The sequence below is a fragment of the Condylura cristata genome, unplaced genomic scaffold, assembly GCF_000260355.1.
Source record: "Condylura cristata isolate star-nosed mole 26May11 unplaced genomic scaffold, ConCri1.0 scaffold00005, whole genome shotgun sequence".
In the NCBI taxonomy this organism is placed as follows: Eukaryota; Metazoa; Chordata; class Mammalia; order Eulipotyphla; family Talpidae; genus Condylura; species Condylura cristata.
This window is the reverse complement of record NW_004567106.1, coordinates 38,791,252-38,807,158: the sequence shown is the minus strand read 5'-3', so window position 1 is coordinate 38,807,158 and position 15,907 is coordinate 38,791,252. Positions and strand designations below refer to the sequence as shown.

Genomic DNA, 15,907 nt, shown 5'->3' with positions numbered 1-15,907 from the left:
ATAACCCGTGCACAAGCTTACACAAGTTTGCAGGCATCTGTGCACCCCAGTAATGGGGATTTTGAATAAGTACAGATCAGTTCCCTGGGGCATGGAGAGTGTTTCTGGCATGCCCTGCACAGTGCATGATGAGGCCTATGGTGTGCCCAAACAGAACTGAATTTGACCTTTGTTATTCACAAGGAACAGCTATTATTTCCAAATATATAAAGTTATGTCACAGGTATTTAATTATAATTATTATATTCTTGGTTTAAAACCTACAGGTGTTTTGAAGTTTCTGGAAATGTTAAAGGGATATGGGTATGTTGTGGTGGGTAGTTGTGGGGATATGAACCTATCCCCTTAATTCATATAAACAACAATGTTAGCACAAAGATTTTTTTTTTTAAAAGAATAATATAATATCTGGAATTTTTTTTTTAGTGTTTGCTTAACTAGGGTTATTTTTGAATGTGTATTAATACATATGGCAACCATGCATTCTAGTTTCTCCCAGAAAGGCATAATCACATATAAACATTCCAAAAATATTTATATGTCACACATGAAATTGCTGTTATACTACTTGACTTCATTGACCCATTACATTTTTGGGAAATAAGAGGCCTTGTTGATTTACTGCAGGTGAAAGTACATTTTTGGGAAATAAGAGGCCTTGTTGATAACTGCAGGTGAAAGAACTTTCAAATTGTTACATTAATTACCTTGACATGGAAATAGTGAGACTCTAAAGAAATGACACAAATTTTTTAATGAATCTCATAAAAGTATACAAAAAAATGAGCTTACTTAAGGAAAATTAATTTAAGATACTATGTATTTTTATATAAAGCTCTCACTTTCTAAAGTTATGTTAGAGTGACTTTAATAATTATTTTATAAATCATAAGAACAATTGTATTTTATAGTGACTCTTCTCTCAAACCTAAATCTTTATTACCTATCTAAATGACTCACTCTGGTCTCTAGACATAGCTGTATACAATGTTCACTTATTTTTGAAAATAAAATCTACCCTCAAACAATGAAAATGTGTTCCCACTGAGGATATTCAAGAGAATACTTCACAAAACTTACAATCACTTCTATGTGAAAGATTTTAAAATATTCCCTGTAAAATGGAAACTTCACATCCCATTTTGAATTCTAGGGTAGTCTACATGTCACAAGAACCATCTATAGACTGTAAAGTATAGTGAAAAAGCTTCATTAATTGCAAGAAGTGGCATGTCTTGTTTACAGCAACTTCCATGCCAAGGTGTCTCTCAGAAATTCACTACCATTTTTTCACAGGAGAAATCATATCTTACTGCTACGTATAATACAGAAAGTTTTTCCTAGCACACAGCACGGCATACAAATTTTCAAAAAGATTAACAAGTTTCTCCGGGTTTTACTCACGTCAACAAGTTGATTGACTCCGCTAGCTGTTTTTGCCAGTGTGACAAGGTCTTCTTGCATCTTATCCACCCATGACTTGATACTGTAGGAAACAGAGAAGAAAATATTCTATCAGTTCTCTGACAGTTAAAGGGCATAGACTGCCATCCTGTATCCATGCTGCAAGAAAGTTCACTCCATTAAATAGAAATCTTTCTTCTTCCTTCCAGCTCCAACTATGTCCACTTTTCCATCTCATCATTAAATTACAGAACCAATGAACCTTTAGCACACAACCTCTTATGTATTGAAATACACCCAAATCAAATAGAGAAAAATGACAGAGATGTGCTTGGCAAATATAAGAGTAAATGTTTTCTTAATTTCTATAAAAATCTTATGAAACAGTAAGTAGAATAGTCTAAATTTTATCTGTTTGCTTATAAGACTTGGGAATATAATAGGAAGGATGTGCTACATGGAGATTATTTAGAAAAAGGCAAAAGGATTTAGAAATATTTTAAATGTCTTCTCATTCTGTTACCTAGGGATAACCACTTTCCATACTTCAATGTATCTCTTTATAGTATTTAAAAATACTTTCACCCAAGCCACCTGATAAATGCTCTCCCATGTCATTACAAATATTTTATAAACATTGTATTTTAATGCCACTTAATATTCCATTATCTCTAATTCCTCTTTTTTTAAAAAAAATAGTCAGGATGTCATCAATTTCTATTTATTTATAAATTACACTGCAATGAACATATTAGGGCACAAAGTTTAAAATTATTTACTTTTCTTAGATAAAATCTTAGATTTGGAATTACTGAATTAAAACCTAAGTTTTAAAGGAGTGACTTTGAGCATTATAATTATGATTGACGGATGTATTCAAACTTTTTCAGGCATGTACATATTTTATATTAATAACTTAAAATAGGGACTATGGGTGTTATGGCATTCTAGAAACTCCTAAATCAATTGTTTTTCTTCCACTTTCTTGGCATTAAAGACATTACTAAATTTCACACAGTTTTCTCCCCTTGAATGAAAATCATTTGCAGTCCCTTCATATATTTTAGTTATTCTTCCTCATGTTATATAAAACCTTAAATGTGTCCATGTGGAATATAAGAAAACACCAATAAGAATAACATATGAAATTCTCTCTACACATCTATATGAAGCATTCTTATTTTTCTTTTTCTTTACCCCACTTCTCTATTATATTAGTGCTAAAAAATTTCCCTCCTTTAATGACTACTTCTGAGAGTGGTATAGAAAAGAGCTGTTTGCTAAAGGATAATAACTGTATTTTTCATAAATGCTTCTATTTAACTGTGTGGGGTTTTTTCCTTATATAGATAAGAACTGCAATATTATTTACATGATCATCTTTTTTTTTTCCAGATAAATTTAAATATAGTAAAATCAAAAGTAAATGTTGAGGGAAAAGTATAACATGAAAAAGGAATTTAAATGAGTGAATAAATAATGTATTTTTAAGTGAGCTGATAAACAAAAGGGTAAGAAAGAAAACTGAAAGTAGTCACAAAAAGGATAAAAAATAGAGGGACGAACAGAAGCTTGACTTACTTGTGAGACAAATTAGTAAATGGAAAGCATTATTTTGGGAGTACTTATCACACAAATAGAGATTACAAATAAAAATAAGGAAGAGTATGCATTGAACTGTGGAAATCTAATTTTAAAGAGTTAAATGAGTGTCTAAACAAAATATAAATAAACTGGGACAAGGGATACTAAGCAGAGAGAAATCTATAGAAACATTAAAATGAATGATGTGCACCAAGTTATACAAACATTATAGTTTGTGCTCCTTATGAGTTAGTGCCTGTTCTTTTTTTGTTGTTGTTTTTTAAAGATATATTTATTTATGCATATAGAATTTGGTACAGGCCAGAGATGCAGGGGTGGTGAGAGGACTCACCAGAGACAGAGTGGGGAGCAGAACAGGCCGACTGACAAAGTACATTGCTGAGGGGAGCAGCAGGTAGGTCAGGAGAGGTCTGCTGCGCCATGTGGTCACCTCCAGGCCTAGGATTAAACTCATGCTGAAGTTGATTTAGCTTCTTAGTGCTGTGCTTTACCCCACTGTGTCACCAGGGAGGACCCAGATGTTTTTTATTAAAAAGAAAAAGATTTATTTATGCATACAAAATTGGGGTACAAGCCAGAGGCACTGTGAAGTGGCTGCAGCTTCACAGTGCTGTGCTTTAACTGGTTGCGCCACCAGGGAGGGTCCTAGTGCATGTTCTTAACATATACGTTCTTGTTGCTTCTATTAGATAAATATAACTATGCTTTATTTTTACATCAAGAACAATAAATAAGGAAGAGCAAAAAAGGCAGGTGCCATTTTCTAATTCAGATCAGACTATCCCATTTCTCAAAGCAGTAATGAAACAGTTTTGAAGTCAGAGAAAATAAATCATCTCTTCTCAAATATAATTTCCAACATTGACAAATAGTAAGAAATGTGATACATGCCTTTAGCTGGGAAATTAAGAGACAAAACATGTATGTAAAAAAAAATGAATTTTACTCATGCCTAAATTCTGATTTGTGTTAAACTGATCCAAAATGTTCATTCTAACCTGACACCTTAGCGTACCATCACTGCCAGTGTTCTTTGAGGGGAACTTGTTTTGGCTGAAAAGCAATTCAGAACCTGTCTAGTCTTCTCTGTCCCACTGACAAGCTGTCAAGAACACTCTATAGGAGCAAGAATTATTTTTCATAGATATGAGGTGTCACCTGGTTTTCCTTAAATATATGAGTATTTTGCCTTTCAGACTTGAAATTTTAAGATTATAGTGGGTAGAAAATCAGTAAAGACCTTACTCACCCTGCAAGTGTAAATTTACACAAGGGAAGAACACTCATGCAAATTCTTTACCAACCATCTTCCTGGTAATTTCTCAAGCACATATAAGTTTCTCCCTCTATACAAAAAAGAACATTCTTATTTGGTGTAATTTGGTAGTACTTTTTGGCTCTAGGAACACTAAGGAAAATTTTCACATAAAGTAATGGTAATTTCATTGCTACATGCAAAAACTAACCAAATCATACCGACAGAAATGTTCTACTTTCAGGCAGCAGAAGCAGCTTGTAATATATTCACAGGCACCATCTTACTAAGTATCTCTATAGGGCATTACAAAATCTTGGAGAAAGTTACAAAGGCTACAGACTTTTCATGTAATAAAAAACATCTATAGCACTGCATTAGAAAGACTTTGCCTGCTCTTTGTTAACCCACTCAACAAAAACTAATATCTACTAGAGAAAATACTAAAAGCTGAAGATGAAGAAGTAATAAATATCTTACAGCCTGGATGAACTTAGAAGTCAGTCTAGCAGAAAAGAGTAACAAGAATATCACTGCTGTAAATGGTGGTACAGGGGAGAAAAAAAATCTTGTTCTTCTACCATTCCAATTTCTTGAATTCTTAGTAGATTAAATGGATATGATTTGTTAACCCCTTTAACAAAAGACACAGTAACAAGCAATGATCATGAATTTAATTTTTACATGATGTGGGAGGCTTCGTGAGAAGCAAGAAATAAAATCCCAAAGAAACAGTGAAATGACAGTGCTCTTTGTTCGTTTTCATAAAGAGTAGAAAGTCATGGAAAGGCATGATAGGGCAAAGAACAAGAGCTAAACCCAGTTCACTCAGGGTCTTAGCTCTGCCCCCTGTGTTTGGAGATCATATGCTCCTTTCCTTTGGGCAAAAGGCAGACACTTACATGAAGAGGAGGCTAGAAAGTCCTCCCTGTACATATCCTTACTTAAACTTTTTTAGTTTTAACATATGAAATTTGGCCAGGAGTCATGTTTTGCAGTCACAGGCCTGGAGTCATATCAGTAAAATATATTTCAGGAAATTTGAGAGGCTGGTAAAAGTAAGGATCTTCGTAAATAATAAGGCCGATTTGTTTGACTTCTCTAAATTGTTTAAAGTTTTTCATTTGGAGTGACAATTCACATTTAAAAAAAAAATAAAATTAATTGCTTGACCTATGTATCAATAAACAGCACCCACTTTTCAACTAGCAGAACATTTTGAAGATGTGGACTTAATGCTTTAAAGAATTATTAAATCTTCATAGGGCATGCCTTATAGTTCCAAATCTTTCAAGCAAATATTGCAGGTCATGAGAAAAATTTAACCCTGTAATCCTCTACCCTACAATATAACTCACTTCAGAATCACTGGTATGTTATATTTCCAGTTATTTGACGGTATCCAATGATATTGCAAAATTCACTATGAGATTTCTAAGAATTATTAGTGAATAAATGAAATGATATTGTATGTATCCTATGTCATTTTATGTACAGGAACAGACCACATTCTAAAAGAAAAATAATCACTTTAAATTTTTCATAAAAACACTTCATTAAATGACTATTGCTCCTTTTGAAGTTGGATTTGCAAATAGCATGGCTTGCAAAATAGTAGTGCATACTTGAAGAAACTATTTTTAAAAAGAAATATGTTAATCGATTTTATTTTGCATCCATTTGAGGAAGATCTAACTCAGAACAGCACAAATTACATCCATTTAATCGACTGAAAAGTATCACAGTTGAACACAAAGTGTTAGGTCTACAAAGTTATCCATTAAATTATTTTAAATGCCACAGAGAGAATTTGTCTTTTTACTGGTTGGAACAAAGAAGCCAAAAGCTAAGAATTATTATAATGAATTGCCCCCCTCTTTAATATATAAAAGAAGAGTATTAAAACGGGTAGTTTTCTTCCATACCCCTCAAGAATTATTGCACTAGCAACTGGCATACAGACTACACAAAAAGAGCAGAGGGCTAATCCAGTCAAGAACTTGGGGTGGGGGGAAAAAGAAGAGAATTCTGTACCCTTTGGGGTCCTTATCCTAAGGTAGTTCTACTTATGCCAATACTTTTAAGAAATAATTTCATTTTTTAAACAAAGAAAATCAAGGGGCATAATTACGCCCTGTAGATATGGGAAATAATTAAATATCAGATCTAACAAGATCTAGCAAACTAACCATTTGTTGAGATACAAATGGCCTTTTCATATATTTGAAATAATAACATGGTATCTTTCAAATGTCCCACTTGCTATAAATATGTGGCCAGTGCCAAAGTGTCCCTATTTTTGTTACATAATAAACCACTCACTGTGTTCCTGTCGTTCAGTAAAAGTAAGTCAAACATTTAAGATAACCTAGACACTCTATTCTGCTATATATGCATTTTTTAAAACATAGATAACTATATCGTAGTCATATCACAAACACATTTTTTTGGTGTAAAAGGATTGGTTGGTGCCTATCAAAGTAAGATTGTTTGTGAGATGGTTGTCATGCCAAGAGTAAGTTCCTGAAATGCTTATCAATTTAAGCCATTTTCCAATAAACTGCTACTGTTTTTAACAAGCTGTTTCACTTGAGAAACACTTCAATTTTTTTTTTTTTTTTTTTGTCAAGAGTCACCCTATAATAAATGCAGAAAGGAGTATGATGGTGTTACTCGGAGAAGAAGGATAAAGTTATTGAGAGCAGGAAAAAAGGTTTTCTCATTGCATCTGAGACTTGCACTGTTCATTCTCCTCTGTCTTTATTTTCTGTTTGACTCTGTGACGCCCCCACCTCCACCCACTGACTCCCCATCTACACACCTGCGTACATATGGGTAATTGACTTTACAGTTATATGCCTTCATAATTCCCAAAGACTAAAAATGCTTCCTGAATTCTACTTTTCCACCATGTTAAACTGATTTTTGGTTTATTCAAGCATTTTATCACTGCTTCTTTATTTAGTTAATCTGTTTTGCCTCAGCTGCAGCAATCTGCTTTCAGCTTCCAAGACAACAAATGAGCAAGTACACTTTAGGGTAGGTATTAATACAGCTCCATGGATTAGCTGGAGGGGGCGAGTCCTCATACAAGGGATTTAGTCCCTTGAGGCGCTAAGAGCTTTGTTTTTGATCCTTCCACATCACAGTCAGTTACAACCTGCAGCAAAGTCCCCTGCAGCCAGTGCCAATGGACCGGTCCCACAAGGCCACACAATCTGCCGCTGGTGTTTCTATGAATCAAATGAGCTGAATTTCTAATTGCTCATTGCAAAATCTCCATTCATGTTATTAAAAAGTCTTCCCTTTCATTCTTTATCTATATTTTTTTCTTAGCCAGTGTTAACAAAATTTATTTTAGCTTAGTTCAAGTGGGTATTATTTAATATCATGATAAAAATTCCCTCATTTCCTCTTCTCTAAACTAGCAACTGAGCATTCATAATACTGCCATCATTGCAACATATTAAAATTTTTACTATATTTGGATTCTGACCTAAATGGCCGTGCACTTTCCCACACACATCAATCTGCGTCAAGCCAGTTTACCTATTACGCAAACATGTCAATGTTGTCACATCCTTCAATCATGTTTCCTAGTAGGCGAAATTACTACTCCCAGCCCCATTGCACCTGAAAAACATCCTTCTAGTCTGTACTTCAAATCCTTCTTCTTCTGGGCAATCCAAGTACTTAAACGCACAGAAATTTTTCTTTTCTCTACATTCACAAGATACATACACAGCCTGTCCCACAAAATGACACACATATTGCTAACACTATTTTATAGTAGCAGTATTTTTCTCCACAAATACCTGATTTCCTTGAATGGATAAGCTACATCTTATAGTTCCATTTTCTGAGAATAACTAGCAAAATTCTGATTAAACAATAGATGTTCGATAGGTAACAGGAAATATATACTTAGTGTCGATGTGTCAAGATTTGTTATAAACATGTCTTATGAACAAACTCTTTGATTCTCACAAAAATTTTGTTGAGGTGGAAGCTATTACAGTATTACAGATAAGGAAACTGAGGCAAGGAGAGGTTGTTACTGGCCTAAGTTCACACAGATAGCAAACGAGTCATTACATGCTATGACTCGGCTGATCTGACATTAAATCACTAGACAGCAGTCCTCAACTCTGCTCTCATCATGTGATACTTTACAAATGGCTCTCGTTTGGCTATCTTTCACTGATATAAAGATAGAAAATGACAATTACAGAAGTCTAGTTTGTGCATGCAAGTGAAAAATTATAGTTGGAAATAAGAACTTACATCATTGGGAAAGTCCAGCTACTTTCTCTCTTTAAAAAAAATGAAATATGGGGCCCTCCCTGGTGGCGCAGCGGGTTAAAGCACAGCACTGAGAATCTGAAGCCACTTCCGTATGAGTTCGATTCCCGCCTGCCGCCTACCCGGGAGGAGACCACATGGCGAGCCAGACCTCTCCTGACCCGCCCGCTGCTCCCCTCAGCAGTGTACTTCGTCGATCTGCCTGTTCTGCTCCCCACTCTGTCTCTGGTGAAGCCTCTCACCACCCCTGAGCCTCTGGCCTGTACCCCAGTTCTGTATGAATAAATAAATAAATCTTTTAAAAAAAAAATGAAATATGTATATGATTATTTCAATGCTGTAATTTTCCTCAAATTAAAGATTTTTCATCAAGATTATCTAATAGACAGTTTATCTAAAAAAAAATAATGTTTACTGCTTTTACTACTAGAACATGACATCTTCAGTGTTATCTACACAGCAACTGACTCATCTTTATTCACAACAAACACACAGGTTTGACATAAAGCAGCAGGTTAGATGTAGAGTAAGCCCTTATATGTTTCTAAATATAAACATTCTAAAAACAACACTAAATCCTTCAAATATGAATAGAAATATGACTGTCAGCTGACCTTGCTTTCACAGTGCAGGTTCAGGTACATAAAAATGTGTGACTATCAAAGCCGGACCCAGACAGACTCCTGCGGTGTTCCTTTTAAAGATAGCCCATGGCACAGTGTGTTTACAGAGGTTCCAGGACAAACTTTATTTTACAATAAAAAACCATCAGCACAAATATATTGGCTTGCAAATTAGAAACATCACTCTTTTTTGAAAACCATCAGAAAGGCACATCACAAGAGTAGCACTCTTCCAACATTTTTATTCCTGAAGTTTCCAACACAGGAGTGTAAAAACATAGGAACAAAGCCCTCAAGCATGAGGCTGTAAGTATCTTGCCAGCTCAAAAAATAGATTACACAGATTCAGACCTTTTGGTCCTTTCAGACCAGGGACTCTTTGCCCATGTGCACTGCCCTCGTGAGCCCCTCTAAAAGGCTGGGCACCCAGCCTTCCAAGCAGACGATTGCTTCTTGGGCAAGAATTATACCCAGCTCCCTTTCCTGACCTGCTCAAAATAAACACAAAGCTAGACCACTTTCATATCAAACTGCTTCCTCTCCAAACATAGCAAAATTAAAAGTTGTGTTCAGAATGAATTTAGGCTTATTCAATAACCAAACAAAAACAAAAACAAAACTTCATTTTCAGCCCAAATAACTCCTTGCAGAAAGCAAACCATTGATGAGAAGTATATCAAAATGGTAAAGTAATAAAGGAAAGCAGTTGTTTTTCATTTCTTGGCCACAAATTCAAACAATTTTGGTTGAACTGTTTGATGCTTTAAAGTATGTAAGATTTGTTTAAGTTTAAATAAGACTATTATGAAAGTATGACATTTGATGTATTAAGTGTCAAAAAGTAGGCATAACAATAAAAGTATCAGGGAGGAAAAATTAGCATTCTACAAATTTAGAATTTTTTTCAAAATGCTACAAAGGAGGATGCATAGCTATAGTTATTTAGAAAGCTTTTTTTTCTTTTTTACGATTTATTTATTTATTCATACAGAGCTGGGGTACAGGCCAGAGTTGCAGGGGGTGAAAGGATTCACCAGAGACAGAGTAGGGAGCAGTGCAAGCAGAATGACGGAATACAATGCTGAGGGGAGCAGCAGGAGGGTCAGGAGAAGTCTTCCACACCAAGTGGATCACCTCCAGGGCGGGGATCCAACTAGCACTGAAGCGGCTGCTGCTTGTTTGCAGTGCTGCGTCCTAACCTGTTGCGCCAAGGGGAAAGGCCCTTAGAAAGCATTTTTAAATCCACACGAAAAATATTTATCAGCCCTCCCAGGTGGGAGGCTAAAGCCAGCACCGCAGACTAGCCCCAGCCTTTTCAGTGGATGTTCGATTCCCACCCCCCGGAAGTGACCCACATGGTGCAGCAGACCTCTCCTGTCTCACCCGTTGTTCCCTCAGCAGTGTACTTTGTCGATCTGCCTGTTCTGCTCCCCACTCTGTCTCTGCTGAATCCTCCCCTGCCCCTGCACTTCTGGCCTGTACCCCCAATTCTATATGCATAAATAAATAAATCTTTAAAAAATATTTAGAAAAAAAAGAAAAATATTTATCTAGAAAAATATTTATCTAGGCGCCTGGTGGTGCCTCAGGTTAAAGCATAGCACTAAGAAACTAAAGCCACTTCAGCATGAGTTTGAACCCCGCCCCCGCCTGCCCAGGAGGTGACCCACATGGCGTGGCAGACCTCTCCTGACCAGCCCGCTGCTCCCCTCAGCAGTGAACTTCGTGGATCTGCCTGTTTTGCTCCCCACTCTGTCTCTGCTGAATCCTCTCACCACCCCTGCATCTCTGGCCTGTACCCCAGTTCTGAATGCACAAATAAATAAACCTTAAAAAAAATAAATGAATCTTTAAATAACAAAATGGCTAGTGAATTGAAAATAATTATATAAAATAAGAAAAAAATTTATTGAAAGACTCCTTTGTGTTGATGTCTATGCCTTTTACATTTTAAATCATTTATTTTGCAATTAGAAGGAAAGACTTATAATTTGATGACATTCAGTCATTTTAGAAGCAGGTAGAAACATTTCACAAGCTCTAGCACAAAAAGGACAGCACTGTGGCTTGAGAGCACTGATGGAAAGGGCACACCCGATGTAACTCATCATCTTTATGAAACATGAAAGAATCATGAAGCAGCCAGTCACATGAATTAAACATCAACATTCTGAATGAATTGTTGCAGGCTTCTAATTTTTTTTTTTTTTTCATTAATAGGCATTCTGTCACTGTTGCTGGTGCTCTGTTTAGGGTGCATCCCTATATGGATTTCAACAAGCAGTTTAAAATGGACCTCCGTGTCTTGTAATGTGAAAGTAGTCTAAAGATTTCTGAACCAGCTCTGTGAATCATATGTGACTCAGCAGCCTCCCACAGGCCTGACAGCCCATATATTCTCTCTCAAAATATTCCTTCTGTTAAAAGAGAAGCCGAACGGATCCCCTCATCACTATTCAGGAAATACAAAAGGGTTTGTGTGCAGGCAATCCATTAGAATGCATGCTATCTGTCTTAGGTCACCTATCACAATGGAAGAAGAGAAGAAGTCACTACCATGTCTCATGCTATCTGCAGACTGTCCTTTCAACTATACACAGTGCATTTCCCCAGAGTTCCAGATCATCCTCTCCGATCTCTTGAGCACAGGAGGGCATCAGCAGTCCCATGGGCATTTACAATCACCTTGGAACATCTTATAGCTGAATCTTTAACTGAACTTTCTATTCCAATTAATGCGGGCAAAAAATATACACATATATTTTCAAATCTAGAAACTGCAGAGGAAAACAATTTGTTCTAGTCCAGTTTCCTATGAAATGGAGGCTTGTGTATTTCCTTATACATACCCATAGAAAATTGTAATGCCAAATCTCCATTCCTGTGATTAGCTTTCAGGACCTTCTTGACAACCTCTTCATTTGGGGGCAAAATGGTTACAAAGTTCTTCCAGGTACAAAATAAATTATTGTACATGTATTTACCTTATAGGTTATTAGACAAGTTAATCTAAAAATAATATCTGCTTTTATATACATTTCTATATTATTTTGAAATTTGCTATGAAAATTATAAAAACTCAAAGTAATTACAAGGGTCTTCAGCCTGCTACTTCCTAATGCTAGACAAAAGGAGAGGTAAAATACTACATATCTTATAAAAGAAGCAGCTGACTTAGTCAGATGTGGCCCTCTGATTGACATATTTTGTTTTTGTGTGTTTATCCTTATAATTAATCAGGGTGGGGATGGTGAATATATGTAAAAGAGTGAGATTTATATCTTCTCCCTGCTATTAAAAGAAAAACAGCAATCAGTAACTAAAGGGGAAATAGATGATAATGATCAATAATAAACACCCCATGAAATAGTTTATGATGACCATGTGACGCTGTCAAGCAGTAAGATGCCTATGAAGTTTAAGTTCTGGAACGTGGATATGGAGTTTATGAGTAGATTGGGTCTGCTTTCCATTCCGGTTCTTATAACCAGTGTCCAAAAGCAAATTTAAAGCCCAGAACCAAAGATGTAAACCACAGGAGACATGATTCAAAGGGACTGGACAGAAAAAGTGCCTTGCTTTTGCAAGAGAACAGCAAACAAACACAATACAGAGAACACCCAAGATAGAACAAGCAACTTCAGAACTGTAGGATAAAAGGAATAACCTAAGAGTTTCTTAAAGAGGTTAAGGAGCCATTTATGGAGTCCCTCTGCACTTGCCCACCCGTGGTTACACAGAAGGTTGCTAAAAGTGCCAACTGGTTAAAAGAGATAGTCACAAAGTTGGGCTTCGTGACATCTACTGTGTACATAGTTTCTTACTCTGAGATCTCAAAATGTGCCACGTAAAATTCCACTACAGTGAGAATTTGTTAATTTGTTTTTTCTATTTCTTTACAACAATTGAAGTTTGAGAAGTAATATATTTTTTCTATTACTATGGGAACTCAAGTTAGAATCTTGTTTCTAACTTTCAATCAGATCCTGCCTGCCAGATTTTTCAGAAAGCCAAGAAAATCACTTTGTAAAATTCAAGAACAGTGCACATAACTTTCCATCTAAAGGGATCTCTGTAAGGACTAGAGTAAGCACATTCTAATTTCCACCCAAGCTTATCCTATTCTCTATATTACTCTCTTGAGTAGACAGAAGAGGGAATTTGTGGAATGAATGAATTAGTGGGGGAAGTCCACTGTGTCCATCACATTGTTGACAAAAGACAGGCACAGAGCAGGGAAGCCCAGGGAAATACCATATTCCTGATTAACCAATTCTCACTGCTTAACACAGTCACCTGGTAGGACACAAGATTAAGGGAAGGAAAGTAAACTGAAAGATCCGAAAGAGTCAATGGATCCAAGGGAAAAGAAAGAAACAAAGGAAAGAAGGAAAAGGGACACATGGAAGTGAGGAGGAAGAGGAGAAAAAGTCAAGAAACTAGAAATAAATGCACATTTAGAAAACTGAAGTGGGAGTTCTCTTAAAAAGATGAAAATGTACTTCTATACATTTGAAAATACTTGCTAGTCAACAAAAACTTTAAGCAATGCACTAAATACTAGTATTCAAATAAACACTGCAATTTTTAAAGCATAGAAATAATAGCCCTACACATATAAATGGCATCACTTTGAACCCAATATGAAAGAACATAAGGCTATTTTGCCTATTTCACATGCAACTGTAAAGGAAAATCTCTTAGAAAGATGTTATTTATGTAGAAGAAAGTATTGTCTTATTTTCAATTTATTGTTAGGAATTGATCTTTCGTGCTCAAGTATACATTTTTCAGTGTGGACATGGGATTTGAATAACATTGATTTTTGCTGTGTAGATCGATGACAGATCAAAAAATGAATGGTGATTTGTTTAGAGCAGTTATTAGGTCAAATCCCTGCAGAGCACTGGAGTTCATATCTGTGCACCTTTAATTTTAGCTACTATTATATGTGAATATTTCCAATGAAGACAGAATTTTAATTATTTCACTGCAAAAATAGTATAGTGACAAGGCATACACTGTTTCTCAACTTTAGGCAGCCACCTTTCACATATTCTATGTGCCTAATAAGGAGAGGTTTAAAGAAGTAATGAGGCGCTATTTCATACACTGCAAACATTGTAAATTATTTTCTATTGAATACAGTGGATTATATAAGAATTAGATGCTCAAGTTACTATGGGGAGGAGATCTTAGCTAGACTTTGTAATTCTTAATGCAGGTATTATCAACCCCTATTCTTTCAAGTAATAACTTGGAAAAAACTTAGAACTCAGACACTAATAGGGAAAAATGAAACATGGCAAATATATTCCTGTATTGCTAAACAATGGGAATTCAGTCTTAGAAATACAACTTTAGGTAATTGTGCCAACAAATTTTGGTCATAAGAAGTTTCTCCATATCTAATATAGGTCATTCTCAAAACTTTGTTAGCCTTGCTGTTTCTAATTAAGCACATCATTTAGATTCCATTTTCTTTTCTCTGTTCCTTTTCTTCAAGATTGTGGTTATGGTGGATTGGGACATACCTGATTAGCAAGTAATGACCATTACTGATTTTCCATTTTTGTAGTCCTTAATCACATTTAATTTTGTTTGCAAGTCAATCACTAGAAGTAGCTGTCCTCTTACTGGGAACATTGGTAGTGAGTTAAATAAGATTAACTCAAGCACAGTGAAAAATGATATTATCCATAGTTTTAAACATGAGATGAATGAAACTGCTGGAGCAAAACACTGGTAACAGCCACAGCACTTTGGCCAACCACCCATTTGTATACCACCCATTGTTACAGCACAGACAAAGGGTGCAGTTACTCACTAACATTTGGCTAAAAAGAGATGTAGGTCATTTATTTGCCACTCTATGTACAAATGACATCATTACTGAGTAGTCTGTTCTTGCCTGCTGCTTCTTCTGCCTGCCATGCTTTCCTTCTGTGCCCCATACAACCATCACGCACATGCATTCCTGATCACACTAGCTAAATTAACCATGGCTCTGACTTCCTCATCAGGATCCTATGGCTTCTTATGAACACTCAAAACTTTACAATTATTCCATTTGTGTCTACTATTAGCACAAAGCAAATTTATCAACTTACTTTCAGTCTCTTTCCTCTAATAGAACGTAAACAACATAAGTTTTTCTCAGTTGAAATCAAAAGCACTTGGCTTATCACTTGGATGAAACATGTCCTCTACAAAATATAAATTGAATAATTACTCATTGACTGAAAGGCAAGGAGAATAGTCAAATTGGGATATTTGCATTTATGCACACAATATGACAAACTTGGAAAAACGTGGTCTTAAAACCTTTTTTATTTTCTTAATTAACACAACAGGAAAGAATGGATAAAAGAAATATTGGCTAACATAGAGAACATAATGTTTCCATTAAAGTCATATACATACAGTAAGGTAGAAGGTTAAAAAAAATTAATTCATAAAAATCAGTTGCTTTTCTATATGTAACACATGAAGAGGAAAAAAAAACCTAACACATTTAAAATTGCATCAAAAAAATTAAATACCTAAGCAAGGATGTGGAGAAAAAGGAACTCTCCTGCACTGCTGGTGGGAATGCAAACTAGTACAACCACCATGGAAAACTGTCTGGAGGTTCCTCAAACTGCTAAACATGGAGCTTCCCTACGACCCAGCAATCCCACTCCTAGGTATCTATCCAAAAGACACAAAAACACTGATT

The 15,907-nt window shown here is 35.7% G+C and overlaps 1 protein-coding gene across 3 annotated transcripts in view; it reads right to left on the bottom strand.

Annotated features, from left to right (window-relative positions):
• The window catches only part of CACNA2D1 (calcium channel, voltage-dependent, alpha 2/delta subunit 1), a 397,279-nt gene that overhangs the window by 311,798 nt on the left and 69,574 nt on the right, over positions 1 to 15,907 (bottom strand). For all 3 annotated transcript variants that reach the window (XM_004676889.2, XM_012720902.1, XM_012720903.1), the window contains exon 2: positions 1,405 to 1,486. In XM_004676889.2, coding sequence (XP_004676946.1) covers positions 1,405 to 1,486 — 82 coding nt within the window. The remainder of the gene's footprint in view (positions 1 to 1,404; positions 1,487 to 15,907) is intronic.